We start from the raw sequence: 16887 nt of genomic DNA on the forward strand, positions 1-16887 counted from the left end.
AGGGGGTGGGGGCGGGCAAAGCAGAGCGGCCGACGCGGCATGGGGTGGGGGAGCAGGGGCTGAAGAGGGATGCTGCCCTTTAAATCACCGGGGGGGGAGGGGAGGGAGGCAGGTCACAAGACCCATGGGGTGGAGAGAGGTGACAAGACCCAAAAGGGGGGGGGGGGGGGGCGAAGAGGAGAGGACAAAGGACCTTTGGGTGTCGTCCATCTGGAGAGACAGAGCGAGAGAGAGAAAGAGAGAACTCCAAACCTGTGCTGTGCTGTGCTGCCTGCTTTGACCTTCTTTGAAAGTTTAACTTTAAGTATGGGGGCAATACTCACAATGCCATACCTTTTGCGAGCCTTCTGTATCATTGTGCTCCGTAGGAGACAATTGATTAGAGCTCATCACATCAGGAGCATCAGAGCCCGTAGGCTGCTGGGCAGGAGACCTTACCCACATCGGCAATTTCGAGTCAGGCGTTCGTACCTGGACCTGAGTGATGCAGACTGTGTCAGAAGGCTGCGTTTCTGCACAGAAGTTGTCCGTGAGATCTGTGACTTTCTGAGACCAGACCTACAGCCGAGAAGCAGCAGGTGGACTGTTTTGTCAGTTGAAGTGAAGGTTACAGCTGCACTTTCCTTCTATGGCTCCGGATCATTTCAATCTACAACTGGAGATGTATGTGCCATCTCTCAACATGCAACACATGTCTCCATTCACCAGGTCACGGCTGCACTGTATGCGCAGAGGAATGACTTCATCAAGTTCCCAACGACCGGCCAAGCAATGTATGAGCAGGCTGTGGGGTTCTCAAGGATTGCTGGCTTCCCAAAGGTACAGGGCTGCATTGATTGTACCCACCTTTGGAGGATGCCAAGATGTACAGGAATAGAAAAGGCTACCACTCCATTAATGTGCAGCTCGTGTGTGACGACATGCATCATGTCAGTCGATGCAAAATACCCTGGCAGCACCCATGATGCGTTCATCCTACATGACAGCTTTATATCTGAAATGTTTGAGCAGCAGCCAGAAGGAAAGAACTAGCTACTGGAAGACAAAGGGTACGGCCTCACCGCCTGGCTCATGACGCCAATACGCGTAACCCGTATTGGCGCACACTGCGACGCGCAGCATCATAGAGAGGACCATTGGCATCTTGAAACAGCGTTTCCGATGCCTGGACTATTCTGGAGGCTACTTGCAAGACTCCCATGAGATTGTCGGTCAGTTCACTGTTGTGTGCTACATAACTTAGCCATCATGAGGCAGCAGCACCTGGTAGTGGAAGAAGACCCACCTGAGGCGAGTGGCTCATGATGATGATGTGGAAGATGATGGGGAGGGAGAGGGGGAGGGACGGACGGACGACGACGACGGCACCACCATGCAAGTGCCTGAGGCCGGAGCAGGACGTCGGAGGAGGGCGGGCCATTGTGCCCCCTTAACGATTGCTCGAGCCTTGCGCCAACAGCTCATCCGTGAATGCTTTGCTGATGCCTGAGGGCTCAGCGACAACTATTCTGCATAGACATGTTTATTTTTTGGAGCTGTTCCTAATCTCGTGTTGTGTTAATGGAACATGATTCAGTTTTAATGTAAAATATATTTTATTCAAAACTTTGCAATGTACTTAACTTTAGTGTAATAAAATTATTCTTGTATCAAACTTTACCCTTTAAGATCATTTAAACGTTAAGATCACTTATAAACTTGTAAATTTACATGACTTACAAAAAAAAATCCAATATGAGAACAGTTAGAACAGTGAGTGACATAACAAAAACAACAACAGCAGCAAAGAAAGGCTGCACCCAACTCTCATCCCCCTTAGTCCCCGACTGCCCGCTGCGCTTGGTCTCGGACTCTCCACCACCCCTGCCCGCAGGCGGTGGCGCAGTGTTTCTGGGGTACACACTAAGATTCTTCTTTCTAACATCTCGGCCACTGGGCACCTCTTGAGGTTGGGAAGGCGTCAGCGTAACATGGCAAGTTGGATGGCCCAGGCGGCAAGTTGGAGGGTGCGGCTTGGGCTGTTCAGAGCTTGGTGTGGGGATTGGAGTGGGAGAGCCAGTTGATTCTGTCAATGGGTGCAGGGTCTGGGCGTGTTCCCTTATTGCAGTAGCTAACTCGGACATTCCCTCCTTCATGCACCCGGACAGTGTCTCAGCAGTCTGAAACATTTCCTCCCTCATGGCCTTGGTCATTGCAACTGTCGTCCTTTCCACTACCTCTGACATTCCATCCCTCATGGCCACCATTCCCTCACTGATGGACACTATTTCCTCACTGATGTTAGTGGACATGATTCCCATTTCGCGGGCCATTACTGTTACTTCTCCCGACAGTCCTGCTACCTCCTCACTCACCCCAGTTATGGTGTCCAGGATTGATCGGGTAAGGTCAATGCTCTCCCCACCCAATGCCATGATCTGAACCACATCTGTTGCATCCTGCATCTCACGAGAGCGTGGTCGATTTCTCCTTCCCTTGGATCTGGCTCGCAGCATCCCTGTGGGGGGCACAGGCTGGGACTTTGGGACCCTGGATGCTCCCTGCTGATTTCTACCACCACCACCACTAGGACCTGCAACCTCGGATGGTGGGGCCACAGGTGTGCAATTCTGCGGCACAACACCACCACCACCACGACCACTGGAACCCGCTTCCTCAAATGCTGGGAAACCATAGAATGTCGAACCACTAATCACAGAAGGGCCTGGCAAGTCAGATATGTTGACCTCCTCAAGATTCAGTAGATCACTCCCATCATCGAACTCCTCCCTCATCCACTCAAACTGCCTCTCACGCCCATGTTGGTCTGGGGGGTTGATCTCCTCTTTAGGCTCGTCCACGTCTGAATCTTGATTTGGATCATCAGGATTATCCTCAAGTTCTGCAAAATATAACAGAACAGTTAAATGGTCAGCAGCAGAGGAGGGGGCAGGATGGGTGGCATGAGTAGGCTCACACATATCAGGCTGATTTGAAGGGCCATGATGAATTTTCATGACTTACCCACTCCCTCGCGTGTGGGCCCAGCTTGTGCAGTACTGATGGGTTTTCTTCAGGAAGGACCCATCAAAGCAGCGACCCTCTCTTCCAAGGGTATCAGTGGGTGCAGATTTGCCGGTCCTCCTCTTGTTCAAGTTGTTTCCCTTTTGTTGTGGGACAGTTTCTTCTGCAAAAATGAAAATGCAACTTTTTAGAGAGGGTGTCTTTCTGCTGGGTGGGACATATACCGCTGGTCACATTTACAATTGAAATTGCATTGAATAAATGGAGATATTACTTACACTAACTACTTGACCAAGGTCCTGCCACTTCCTTTTACACTGGCTTCCAGATCTCTTGGTGTTCACCAATGCGTAGAATTCTTCTGCAACTTGGTTCCAGCGTTTCTTCATCTCTTTGGGTGGCACTTTAGTGTGACCTCTGCTGGTATCCAGGTGCTGCCATCAGTTCTCAATGGCAGTAACTAGTGATTCGACTTTGTCATGCTAGAAATTTTGTTCTAGGTGTACGTTGCTGCATTATTGCTACAGCTGTTCTGAGACGCTAACAGCACTTTTGCAATGCTCTGAGACACTTTTCCACTGCACTTAGATACACTGTGATTTTTCAAAACACAGTCCTCTGAGACACTAACAGCACCTTTGCAATGATCCCAAACACAGTTCTTATTTTGCATACAAACAGCACCTTCTGTCACTTTTCCAGGCATGCAGCACTTAATTTGAGGAACCAACACAGGTAGGACACTGCTGCTTGTATTCAGCAGTTAATTCGGTTCAGAGCTCTCCTGGCACGAAAACAAAACCAGCTGCGATTATCTTTAAAAATGGCCGAGTGTCAGGTTTCAGCGCTATTGAGCATGTGCGCACATCGGACCCGACACCACTGCGCATGCAGGCAGCTGCCGGCACTGTTTTCGGCGCAGGGCTGTAGCTCCGCCCCCCCACTGCACTATATACGCCGCGCCAGGACCCGGGACACTCAGTAGTGCAGCCAGGATGGGGGCACATTTTTTCCGCGCCGTTTCCAGCGCACAAAGTCGGCACATCTAGGGTAAGTGTGCCGAAAAAAGGGATTGGGGAAAATTGAGCCCTTAATTACAGTATTATGATCAGACAACCTTGGCTACATTCTCTTTATTTCCCCAAATTAATTTCTTACCTTCATATCAGTTTGTGCAGCATTTTTTTACTCAAGGTGGAAAAAAAAGTACGTCCCCCCCATTATGTTTGTAAGTCTTTTTCTACACTGTTTCCATACAGTCGATGACCTAGGCACAGATTTTCACCTCTCCTGTTCTGAAGGAGAGCAAAAAGGGAAGCTCTCCTGTCAATTTTGCCCCTATGTGGGGAAGTATCTAACATCCACTTTGCATTTGCCTACAATTAGACGCTGAGAAAGACAACTCAATTGTGTGTGGAAAAAAAATCAGTGCAAACTCACATGCCACTGTGCTACATGCCTGACACATGGAAAATTATGATATTTTGCATTGAAAGAGGTATGCTATATCCTGTTGGAGTGCATTGCCAAGTAAACAGAGATAAGTTTCAAATGTATATTTATTTCTCACTTCATTCAGGTAAGCAGCCCAGATCTTTGTGAAACATCAACATCCTGCTGCTAATATTTACCCAGTTTTTTTTTAAAGCTGCCAGGAAAGAGGGGGTAAAAAATTGTACTTTTGTCATGTAAACTGAAAATAGCAACTTTGAGAATGACATTAATGCATATTGGCTAAAATGATGGTATAATTTTTTTAAATAAAGTGCCAAACCTTGACTGCCTGCTCAAAGTTGAGCACCTTACGATTAATCTGGTTTCCAATCATTCCTGCATCCATCTTTGGATCCATCATCTCAATTGCAGACATGGCTTCAAACAGGCCAAAGCTAAAGGAAACATTTCAAACACAGTTTGAATTACAATTTTGTACACCAGTTGCTATCAACAACTCCCACTATAGTGCATCAGTAAAGTCTGCTATACACTTTAATATTGAAACATATAAGATTATGAGGGGGCTTGACAGGGTAGATGCAGAGAGGAGGTTTTTTCTCGTGGGGGAATCTAGAACTAGGGGGCACAGTTTCAGAATAAGGGTCGCACATTTAAAACAGAGATGAGGAGGGATTTCTTCTCTCAGAGGGTCGTGAATCTGTGGAATTCTCTACCCAGAGAGCTGTGGAGGCTGGGTCATTGAATATAGTTAAGACGGATTTTTGAACGATAAGGGAGTCAAGGGTTATGGGGACCGAGCAGGGAAGTGGAGTTAAGGCCAAGATCAGATCAGCCATGATCTTATTGAAAGGCGGAGCAGGCTCAAAAGGCCAATGGCCTACTCCTGCTCCTATTTCTTATGTTCTTATATTCTTATGTTAGGTAATGTACTATAGAACAGAGCTAGAATGACTATCAATGGAATAGACTTTAGGTGATTTTAAAAATAGCTTAATCAGTCATGAATTTATGGCTATGACTGATTTTAAGTTTAATAAAGAAAGGAGATTTTCAGTGTAAGATGAATTAATTATTTTTCTGTTCCAATGAAAAATATTGCCATACTTACAGTTTGTCATGAAGTAGTTCTCCCAGCTTAAGTTCTAAAGTAATACAAAGAATTTAGATTAATTTTTGCTGCAGTATTTCACTGTAGGATGTACGACGGTTTACAATAAAATGATCTCTTGCTGGAACCCCTTTATTATGGTGGTATACTGTAATTCCAAATTTAACTTCAACTATTCAAAATCTGAAATTCATTTGCATCTTGCAGCATCAACTATAGTGAAGATGTGAACTGGTTTTACTTCGCACTGATGCTATTATGATGTAAACACAGCCTGAATCCGCAGTCAGGGCGTATCCTGATACCAGAATAAATCTACAGGACAAGCGGGAAATTATTCAACCTCCGAGACATCCAGTCCAGATCCAAGGTTGTTGCAATCTGTCACTGAATTACAGTATGCAGTCGACGCTTGCGTTTGTGCACACTCGGAGTCCAAATTCCAAACCATTATTGACACCTTCACTGAAACGTACGAGAGTCTGGGCCTTATATTAAACATCAGTAAGACAAAGGTTCCCTACCAACCTGCCCCCGTCACACAGTACTGCTCCCCGATTATCAAGATCCATAACGAGACCTTGGACAATGTGAATCACTTCCCATACCTTAGGAGCTTACTATCAACAAGGACAGACATCGATGACAAAGTTCAACACCGCCTTCAGTGTGCCAGTGCAGCCTTCGGCTGCCTGAGGAAAAGAGTGTTCGAAGACCAGGATCTCAAACCCGGTCTGCAGAGCAGTAGTGATACCCACCCTCCTATATGCCTCAGAGACATGGACTATGTACAGTAGGCTACGTCAAGGCAGGCAAGCCCCACGATGACAGAGAAAACACTTCAAAGACACCCTCAAAGCCTCCTTGAAAAAATGTAACATCCCCATCGACTCTTGGGAATCCCCGGCCCAAGACCGCTCAAAGTGGAGGAGAAGCATCTGAGAAGGCACTGAACACTTCGAGTCTCTTTGCCAGGAGAACGTGGAAGCCAAGTACAACAGTGGAAGGAGCGTACGACAAATCAACCACCCTACCGACCTGTCCCACCAACCACCATCTGCCCCACCTGTGAGAGAGACTGTAGATCCCGCATTGGTCTCATCAGTCACCTTAGAACTTATTTTAGTGTAGAAGCAAGTCATCCTCGAATCCGGGGGACTGCCTAAGAAGAAGAAAGTAGTAAGACTCCCCCGTAGGATGGCGTCTTAATCCACTTCAGAACCAGTTCAAGCCCAGCACAAAACCGCCAAGGAAGTTAGCGACCGGGCGCGGCGAATTCAGCGACGCCTGCTAACTTCCTTGACGGTTTTGCGCTGCTGCTAACACTTACCACCTCGCTCTCTTGAGCCCCGGTGATCGTGACATCATCCGGTGTGCAGCGCCCTGTTACCGCCCAGATGCAATATTCGCTCTTGCTCCCTGCAGCATCACTGGGCATCAACAACGGCAGCTGCAGAGGCATTGTTACTTCGGCTGGAGCTTGGGAGCATTAATTAAAGGTAGTGGTGGTCAGGTCGGGAAAATGTATTTATCTCCCCAGTGATGTTTTTTGCTTTTTTTGGACCCTGCTCAGTCCTGCACTCTGAGTGTTTGGGGCTGCTATGCATGTAGTGCAGGTGCCATGACCCAACACAGACAGCAGGAAAACTCAGTCACTCCAGCATTGGCCCTTCCCTTTAAGCGAGGGAAGGAGCCTGTACAGACGGCAGTGCTGCATGGAACATTGTGCAGCGCTCTGCCAATACCACTCCTCTCACTCCCTTTCACACTCCAAGGGAAGTGACAGCACTTGATTTAGTGCTCTACTTCTCTCTTGGAGCATTAAAGTGGAAGTTCCAGTCAGCTGCAATTTTTTTTTCACCTGGCAATACTTTTGCACTCCTGCAAAAGTTATCGCCCTATATGGTGCACTATGCAATTTCGAGCCCCAAGTCTTATTAACAAACATTTCACATCAATAAGTAAAAATGTGGATTGCACAACTTTCTGACTCCTGCTATATTACACCTTTTCAAGAAGGTATGAACTTCTAGCACTGGAAAGTAGTTTGTTTTAGGGGCTGTTGTCTTGCATGTTTTCTGTCCTGTGTTCTTAAAACGTAATCTAATGATATAGTACAAAAGTCTAATGAGAGACCCTGTAGTCAATATCACCTATCATCTTTTATCTTTATAATTGTATATTAAGAACTTTTGATCAGTCTAAAGGAGCAGAAGAGACAGAAGCAGAAAACTAAAAAAAAAAGATTGTGGGCTGGGAAAAACTAGAATACATATTTAGTCTGCTTTTCATATTACATGCCACTTTCATTTATCTGCTATCGAAGAAGCTGCTTAAGATATAAATGGATTTTTACCTTTACAGCAATCTTTGAATTCCTTAGTAATGTCTACCCAGTTTGCATTACTTTTTTCCATCTTTTCTGAGACGCCAAGCCCCCAGCCAACATCGTCTTCATCCAAGGATGCTTTTGTGACCATGGTAACTATAGAAATCAAATTGTACAAGTACAAGATAAATTAGATCCTTCAAAAGATGACATTGTTTATTTACTGTTCATAAGAATACTCTGTACAAATTGAAAATTTGACTTCCTTGTTCAGTATGTTGCATGTTTAGTAAATAGCAGCAAATTTACGGTTTTCAAACTTTTAACTGAGACTTCCAGAGGCAGTGTCAGTTACCAGGGGAAACAATGCTGTCATTTTATTAATTACAGCAACAAAAATAACATTTGAGCAAATCAGCAGATACGAATACATACATAATCTTTAAATAGACAAACAGAAGTTTGATAAACCCAGGAACCCGCTGGGCCTCAGTTTGAAAACCTTTGTCAATAAGAAGCACTGTTGTCTACTTCCTTAAGATTTTCCTTGTTTTATAGATATACTGTGAACAGTATTGAACTGCACTCATTGACAACTTGTGCAATCAACAAGCATGCATTATCAAAATGTATGAGCAGGGAATGGAGTGATGTACAATGCTAGCTAGCAGGGTCCTTTCACTTCTGGAGCCTGGCTTTGAATTCAGCCCAGACTAATGAGAGAGAAGCCTGTTCTCTCTGCTAAGGGTAAGAATGCACATGGAATTAGATTAAGTTGCTGGTAGGTGTGGGCCCATAAAATGAATCTACTCCTAAATTGACATTAAACTAGCAACCTCACTCAGAGAATCACTAAAGCCACAATGATGGCTGGTGCAGGAAATATAAAAGGTCACACTAGTACATAAGAAGTGCTCATCTGGAATTGTGCCAATGCAATTTGTTTGGGGTACATAGATTTATTGCCCTACTCGCTCTGCCATGATAGCTATTTTAACACTACAGAAAATGCTTCAGGTGTAAGTATTGAAAAGACATTTTGACAGATCGCAAAAGCCAACATGCACATCGCGCGCCAAGAACCGGCATTTGAGAGGCCTCTTCGGTTGCGTGCGCATACTGTAGGCACCCGGAGAGGCTGCAATTTTCGGCCCAATATCAATTATAACAGTGACTACACTCCAAAAGTACTTAATTGGCTGTAAAGCACTTTGAGATGTCCAGTGATCGTGAAAAACGCTATATAAATGCAAGTCTTGCTTTTTCTTTTCAAATACTGTAAGTTCCTCAATCTTATTAGACCCTAGGTTCTCCACAATTTCCAGTATGTTTTTTGTGTCTTCGACTGTGAGGACTGATAGAAATTATTTGTTTAGGCCCGAACTCAAATCTTTCTCCAATTTCTCTCCGATCTCCCTTCATGACCTCTTCACGCTCATCTTGTCCACGAGACCCACTTCTTGCTCCCTCAACCCTATTCCCACCAAAGTGTTAACCACTCAACTTCCTTTTCTGGCTCCCATATTAGCTGATATTGCTGACTGTTCTCTCTCCTCAGGTACTGTCCTCCTCACCCTAAAATCTGCCATCATCAGCCCTCTCCTCAAAAAACCAACACTTGACCCCTTCATCCTTGCAAACTACCGCCCCAACTCCAACCTCCCTTTCCTCTAACAAAGTTCTTGAACATGTTGTCACCTCCCAAATCCGTGCCAATCCTTCCCACGACTCCATGCTTGAATCCCTCCAGTCAGGTTTCCGCCCCTGCCACAGTACCGAAACGGCTCTCATCAAAATCACAAATGACATCCTTTGTGACTGTGACAAAGGTAAACTATCCCTCCTTGGCCTTCTTGACAGCCTTTGACATGGTTGACCACTCCATCGCCTCTCCACCGTTGTCCAGCTGGGTGGGACTGCACTCACCTGATTCCATTCTTATCTATCTAATCATAGCCAGAGAATCACCTGCAATGTTTCTCTTCCTGCTCCCGCATCGTTACCTCTGGTGTCCCCCTAGGATCTATCCTTGGCTCCCTCCTATTTCTCATCTACATGCTGCCTCTTGGCGACATCATCTGAAAACAGCGCAGTTTCCACATGTACAGATGACATCCAGCTCTACCTCACCACCACCTCTCTCAACCCCTCCGCGGTCTCTAAATTGTCAGACTGCTTGTCCGACATTCAATTCTGGATGAGCAGAAAATTTTCTCCAATTAAGTACTGGGAAACATAGAAAATAGATGCAGGAGTAGGCCATTCGGCCCTTCGAGCCTGCACCACCATTCAATAAGATCATGGCTGATCATTCACCTCAGTACCCCTTTCCTGCTTTCTCTCCATACTCCTTGATCCCTTTAGCCAGAAGGGCCATATCTAATGCCACACAAGTGCCAGGCAATGACTATCTAAAACAATCAAGAGTCTAACCATCGTCCCTTGACATTCAACGGCATTATTATCGCTGAATACTCCACCATCAACATCCTGGGGGTCACCATTGACCAGAAATTTAACTGTACCAGCCACATAAATACTGTGGCAACAAGAGCAGGTCAGAGGCGGGGTATTCTGCGGCAAGTGTCTCACCTCATGACGTACCAAAGCCTTTCCACAAGGCACAAGTCAGGATTGTGATGGAATACTCTCCACTTGCCTGGACGAGTGCAGTTCCAACAACACTCAAGAAACTCAACACCATCCAGGACAAAGCAGCCCGCTTGATTGGCACCCCATCCACCACCTTAAACATTCACTCCGTCCATCACTGATGTACTGTGGCTGCAGTGTGCACCATCTACAAGATGCGACCGAAGCCATTGTTTTCAGTCCCCGCCACAACCTCTGCTCCCTAGTCACTGACTCCATCGCTCTTCCGAACATCTGTCTGAGGCTGAACCACACTGTTCGCAACCTTGGTGTCATATTTGACCCTAAAATGAGCTTCCAACCACATATCCGCAGTATAACTGCCCATTTCCACCTCCGTAACATCGCCCATCTCCACCCTTGCCTCAGCTCATCCGTTGCTGAAACCCTCATCCATGCGTTTGTTACCTCGAGACTTGACTATTCCAAAGCACTCCTGGCTGACCTCGCACATTCTACCCTACGTAAATTAGAGGTGATCCAAAACTCGCCTGCCTATGTCCTAACTTGCACCAAGTCCCGTTCACGCATCACCCTGTGTATGGTGACCTACATTGGTTCCTGGTCAAGCAACGCCTCGATTTCAAAATGCTCATCCTTGTTTTCAAATCCTTCCATGGCATTGCCCCTCCCGATCTCTGTAATCTCCTCCAGCCCCACAACCCCCGACATAAAATTGCTCCTTTAATTCTATCCTCATGAGCATCTTTCATTATAATCGCTCAACCATCGGTGGCCATGCCTTCTGTTGCCTAGGCCCTAAGCTCTGGCATCCCCTGCCTAAACGGCTCTAACTCCCTTTCCTCCTTTAAAACGCTCCTTAAAACCTACCTCTTTGACCAAGCCCTGCCCTAATTTCTCTTTATGTGGCACAGTGTCAAATTTATTGTCTTATAATACTTCTATGAATGGATGTGGGATGTTTTACGAATTTAAAGGCGCTATAAAGGCAAATTTAAAAGAGTACAGCGGCAGGTCAGAGTGCAAAGGTAAGAGTTTGGTATGTGGGAGAACTTTACGGGTTAATCCCTTTTAAACCATTTCAAGGTTAGTATAAGTTACTAGTGACAATTTCTAGTAGTTTCTAAAGGTAAAATAAGATTACAAGTTTAAGCAAAACTGCAATATTAAACAGATAGGATTCTTGTAGGTTTAAGCAGAGACAAACAAGCAAGCTAGCTTAGTTAATTGGACAGCTAGTAAAAACTGGTTCCATAAACAGGCTAGTGGTGAGTCAGCCAGGAACAGTATAAAAAGAGGGGGCTTGGTGCAGTCTTGCTTGGAGTGCAGCGGCAGGTCAGAGTGCAAAGGTAACAGTTTGGTAAGTGGGAGAGTTCGGGCAAGTGGGAGTGGGCGATGTTGCTTTGTCTTGTTTTCCCCACCAGTGCTGACTCCCTGACCTGGGAAGAAAAGAAAATGAAGTGTGACGTCACAGCAGGAGGTTCGGGGATGTCGGAGCGGCCTATAAAGGCCCAGTGGAAGTCGAGAGGCGGCGGCAGTCGGAGAGGCGGGAGTTCAGGGATGTCGGAGCGGCCTATAAAGGCTCGCTGGTGCAGCTGCAGCAGGGAGAGAAGGCAAAAGAGTAGAAAGAAATCGAAAGGTGATGTCACAGCCAAGGGGGCAAGTGATTGGTGAATAGTTTTTTGTTTTTCATTTTTTTAATCAGTAAGTAACCTTCAGCATTATTGTTGCCAAATTAAGTTAATCTAGGGGTTAAGTCATGGCAGGAGAGCTCGGACACGTGTTATGCTCCTCATGTACTATGTGTGAAGTCAGGGACACTTCCAGTGTCCCGACGACTACATATGCGGGAAGTGTATCCGGCTGCAGCTCCTGACAGACTGCATTGCGGCTCTGGAGCTGCAGGTAGATTCACTCTGGAGCATCCACGATGCTGAGAATGACGTGAATAGCACGTTTAGTGAGTTGGTCTTACCGCAGGTAAAGGTTTCACAGCCAGATAGGGGATGGGTGACCAACAGGAAGAGCAGTGGAAGGAAGGTAGTGCAGGGGTCCCCTGCAGTCATCCCCCTGCAAAACAGATACACTGCCTTGGGTACTGTTGAGGCGGATGACTCATCAGGGGAGGGCAGCAGCAGCCAAGTCCATGGCACCATGGGTGGCTTTGCTGCACAGGAGGGCAGGAAAAAGAGTGGGAAAGCTATAGTGATAGGGAATTCTATTGTAAGGGGACTAGATGGACGTTTCTGCGGCCGCAACCGAGACTCCAGGATGGTATGTTGCCTCCCTGGTGCAAGGGTCAAGGATGTCTCGGAGAGGGTGCAGGACATTTTGATGGAGGAGGGTAAACAGCCAGTTGTCATGGTGCATAAAGGTACCAACGATATAGGTAAAAAACAGGATGAGGTCCTACAAGACGAATTTAGGGAGCTAGGAGTTAAATTAAAAAGTAGGACCTCAAAAGTAATAATCTCAGGGTTGCTACCAGTGCCACGTGCTAGTCAGAGTAGGTATCGCAGGATAACTCAGATGAATACGTGGCTTGAGGAGTGGTGCAGAAGGGAGGGATTCAAATTCCTGGGATATTGGAACCTGTTCTGGGGGAGGTGGGACCAGTACAAACCGGACGGTCTGCACCTGGGCAGGACCGAGACCAATGTCCTAGGGGGAGTGTTTGCTAGTGCTGTTGGGGAGGGGTTAAACTAATATGGCAGGGGGATGGGAACCTATGCAGGGAGACAGAGGGAAGTAGAATGGGGGCAGAAGCAAAAGATAGAAAGAAGAAAAGTAAAAGTGGAGGGCAGAGAAACCCAAGGCAAAAAGCAAAAAGGGCCACATTACAGCAAAATTCTAAAGGGGCAAAGGGAGTTAAAAAGACAACCCTGAAGGCTCTGTGCCTCAATGCGAGGAGTATTCGGAATAAGGTGGACGAATTAACTGCGCAAATAGCAGTTAACGGATTTGATGTAATTGACATCACGGAGACATGGCTCCAGGGTGACCAAGGCTGGGAACTCAACATCCAGGGGTATTCAACATTTAGGAAAGATAGACAGAAAGGAAAAGGAGGTGGGGTGGTGTTACTGGTTAACGAGGAAATTAATGCAATAGTAAGAAAGGACATTAGCTTGGATGATGTGTAATCTGTATGGGTGGAACTACGGAATACCAAAGGGCAGAAAATGCAAGTGGGAATTGTGTACAGACCACCAAACAGTAGTAATGAGGATGGGGACAACATCAAACAAGAAATTAGGGATGCGTGCAGTAAAGGTTATCATGGGCGACTTTAATTTACATATTCACTGGGCTAACCAAACTGGTAGCAATGCGGTGGAGAAGGATTTCCTGGAGAGTATTAGGGATGGTTTTCTTGACCAATATGTCGAGGAACAACTAGAGGGCTGGCCATCCTAGACTGGGTGATGTGTAATGAGAAAGGACTAATTAACAATTTTGTTGTGCGAGGCCCCTTGGGGAAGAGTGACCATAATATGGTTGAATTCTTTATTAAGATGGAGAGTGACACAGTTAATTCAGAGACTAGGGTCCTGAACTTGGGGAAAGGTAACTTCAATGGTATGAGACGTGAATTGGCTAGAATAGACTGATGAGTGCTACTTAAAGGATTGACGGTGGATAAGCAATGGCAAACATTTAAAGATCATATGGATGAACTTCAACAATTGTACATCCCTGTCTGGAGTAAAAATAAAATGGGGAAGGTGGCTCAACCGTGGCTAACAAGGGAAATTAAGGATAGTGTTAAATCCAAGGAAGAGGCATATAAATTGGCCAGAAAAAGCAGCAAAGCTGAGGACTGGGAGAATTTTGTAATACAGCAGAGGAGGACAAAGTGTTTAATTAGGAGGGGGAAAATAGAGTATGAGAGGAAGCTTGCTGGGAACATAAAAACTGACTGCAAAAGCTTCTATAGATATGTGAAGAGAAAAAGATTAGTGAAAACAAACGTAGGTCCCTTGCAGTCAAATTTTGGGTGAATTTATAATGGGGAACAAAGAAATGGTGGACCAGTTAAACAAATACTTTGGTTCTGTTTTCACGAAGGAAGACACAAATAACCACCTGGAAATACTAGGGGATCGAGGGTCTAGTGAGAAGGAGGAACTGAAGGATATCCTTATAAAGCGGGAAATTGTGTTTGGGAAATTGATGGGATTGAAGGCCGATAAATCCCCGGGCCCTGATAGTCTGCATCCCAGAGTACTTAAGGAAGTGGCCATAGAAATAGTGGATGCATTGGTGATCATTTTCCAATAGTCTATCGACTCTGGATCAGTTCCTATGGACTGGAGGGTAGCTAATGTAACACCACTGTTTAAAAAAAGGGGTGAGAGAGAAAACGGGTAATTATAGACCGGTTAGCCTGACATCAGTAGTGGGGAAAATGTTGGAATCAATTATTAAAGATGAAATAGCAGTGCATTTGGAAAGCAGTGACAGGATCAGTCCAAGTCAGCATGGAATTATGAAAGGGAAATCATTCTTGACAAATCTTCTAGAATTTTTTGAGGATGTAACTAGTAAAGTGGACAAGGGAGAACCAGTGGATGTGGTGTATTTGGACTTTAAAAAGGCTTTTGACAAGGTCCCACACAAGAGATTGGTGTGCAAAATCAAAAAGGCCTATGCTTTCGTACGCCTCAGTGAAGATGTTCACTATGACTTAGAGTTCAGTCTCTGAATGTGTGCAGATGCAAAATTAGAGCACATGGTATTGGGGATAATGTACTGACATGGATAGAGAACTGGTTGGCAGAAGGAAGCAGAGAGTCGGGATAAACGGGTCCTTTTCAGAATGGCAAGCAGTGACTAGTGGAGTACCGCAGGGCTCAGTGCTGGGACCCCAGCTCTTTACAATATACATTAATGATTTATATGAAGGAATTGAGTGTAATATCTCCATGTTTTCAGATGACACTAAACTGGGTGGCGGTGTGAGCTGTGAGGAGGACGCTAAAAGGCTGCAGGGTGACTTGGACAGGTTAGGTGCGTGGGCAAATGCATGGCAGATGCAGTGTAATGTGGATAAATGTGAAGTTATCCACTTTGATGGCAAAAACACGAAGGCAGAATATTATCTGAATGGCGGCAGATTGGGAAAGGGGGAGGTGCAACGAGACCTGGGTGTCATAGTTCATTAGTCGTTGAAAGTTGGCATGCAGGTACAGCAGGCGGTAAAGAAGACAAACGGTATGTTGGCCTTCATAGCTAGGGGATTTGAGTATAGGAGCAGGGAAGTCTTACTACAGTTGTACAGGGCCTTGGTGAGGCCTCACCTGAAATATTGTGTTCAGTTTTGGTCTCCTAATCTGAGGAAGGACGTTCTTGCTATTGAGGGAGTGCAGCGAAGGTTCACCAAACTGATTCCCAGCATGGCAGGACTGACATATGAGGAGAGACTGGATCAACTGGGCCTTTATATACTGGAGTTTAGAAGGATGAGAGGGGATCTCAGAAACTTACAAGATTCTCACGGGACTGGACAGGTTAGATGCGGGAAGAATGTTCCCGATGATGGGGAAGTCCAGAACCAGGGGACACAGTCTTAGGATAAGGGGTAGGCCATTTAGGATTGAGATGAGGAGAAACTTCTTCATGCAGAGAGTTGTTAACCTATGGAATTCCCTGCCGCAGAGAGTTGTTGATGCCAGTTCATTGGATATATTCAAGAGGGAGTTAGATATGGCCCTTACGGGATCAAGGGGTATGGAGAGACAGCAGGAAAGGGGTACTGAGGTGAATGATCAACCATGAACTTATTGAATGGTGGTGCAGACTCGAAGGGCCGAATGGCCTACTACTGCACCTATTTTCTATGTTTCTATATAAATACAAGTTGCTGTTAATGTCTCTGCCTTAAGTTTCTTATTCACCATTATAATTTCTCCTGTATCTTCTCTAAGGGACATGCATTTACATTTGCTAATCTCTTCCTTTTTACGCACTTGTAAAAGCTCTTAAAATTGTTTTTATATTTCTTACTAGTTTCATCATCATAGACAGTCCCTCGAAATCGAGAAATACTTGCTTCCACTTAAAGTGAGTTCTCAGGTGACTGTACAGTGCGGGAATTACAGTCTCTGTCACAGGTTGGAGGAAAGGGTGGGTGAGGCTGGTTTGCCGCGTGCTCCTTCCGCTGTCTGCGCTTGGTTTCTACATGCTCTCAGCGACGAGACTCGAGGTGCTCAGCACTTCCTCCACTTAGGGCAGTCTTTGGCCAGGGACTCCTAGGTGTCGGTGGGGATGTTGCATTTTTATCAAGGAGGCTTTGAGGGTATCCTTGAAACGTTTCCTCTGCCCACCTTGGGCTCGCTTGCCGTGTGGGAGTTCCGAATAGAGCGCTTGCTTTGGG

General features: G+C 45.8%; 1 protein-coding gene across 2 annotated transcripts in view; it reads right to left on the reverse strand.

The window, feature by feature from the left end:
- Positions 1-16887, reverse strand: part of naa35 (N-alpha-acetyltransferase 35, NatC auxiliary subunit) — a 136443-nt gene that overhangs the window by 88666 nt on the left and 30890 nt on the right. For both annotated transcript variants that reach the window (XM_070882124.1, XM_070882118.1), the window contains exons 2-4: positions 7926-8054; positions 5570-5603; positions 4778-4892 (exon numbers count right to left, since the gene is read on the reverse strand). In XM_070882124.1, the coding sequence (XP_070738225.1) occupies positions 4778-4892; positions 5570-5603; positions 7926-8049 (273 nt within the window). In that variant the 5' untranslated portion in view covers positions 8050-8054. The remainder of the gene's footprint in view (positions 1-4777; positions 4893-5569; positions 5604-7925; positions 8055-16887) is intronic.

This window comes from Pristiophorus japonicus, chromosome 1, assembly GCF_044704955.1.
Source record: "Pristiophorus japonicus isolate sPriJap1 chromosome 1, sPriJap1.hap1, whole genome shotgun sequence".
NCBI classification, from domain to species: domain Eukaryota; kingdom Metazoa; phylum Chordata; class Chondrichthyes; family Pristiophoridae; genus Pristiophorus; species Pristiophorus japonicus.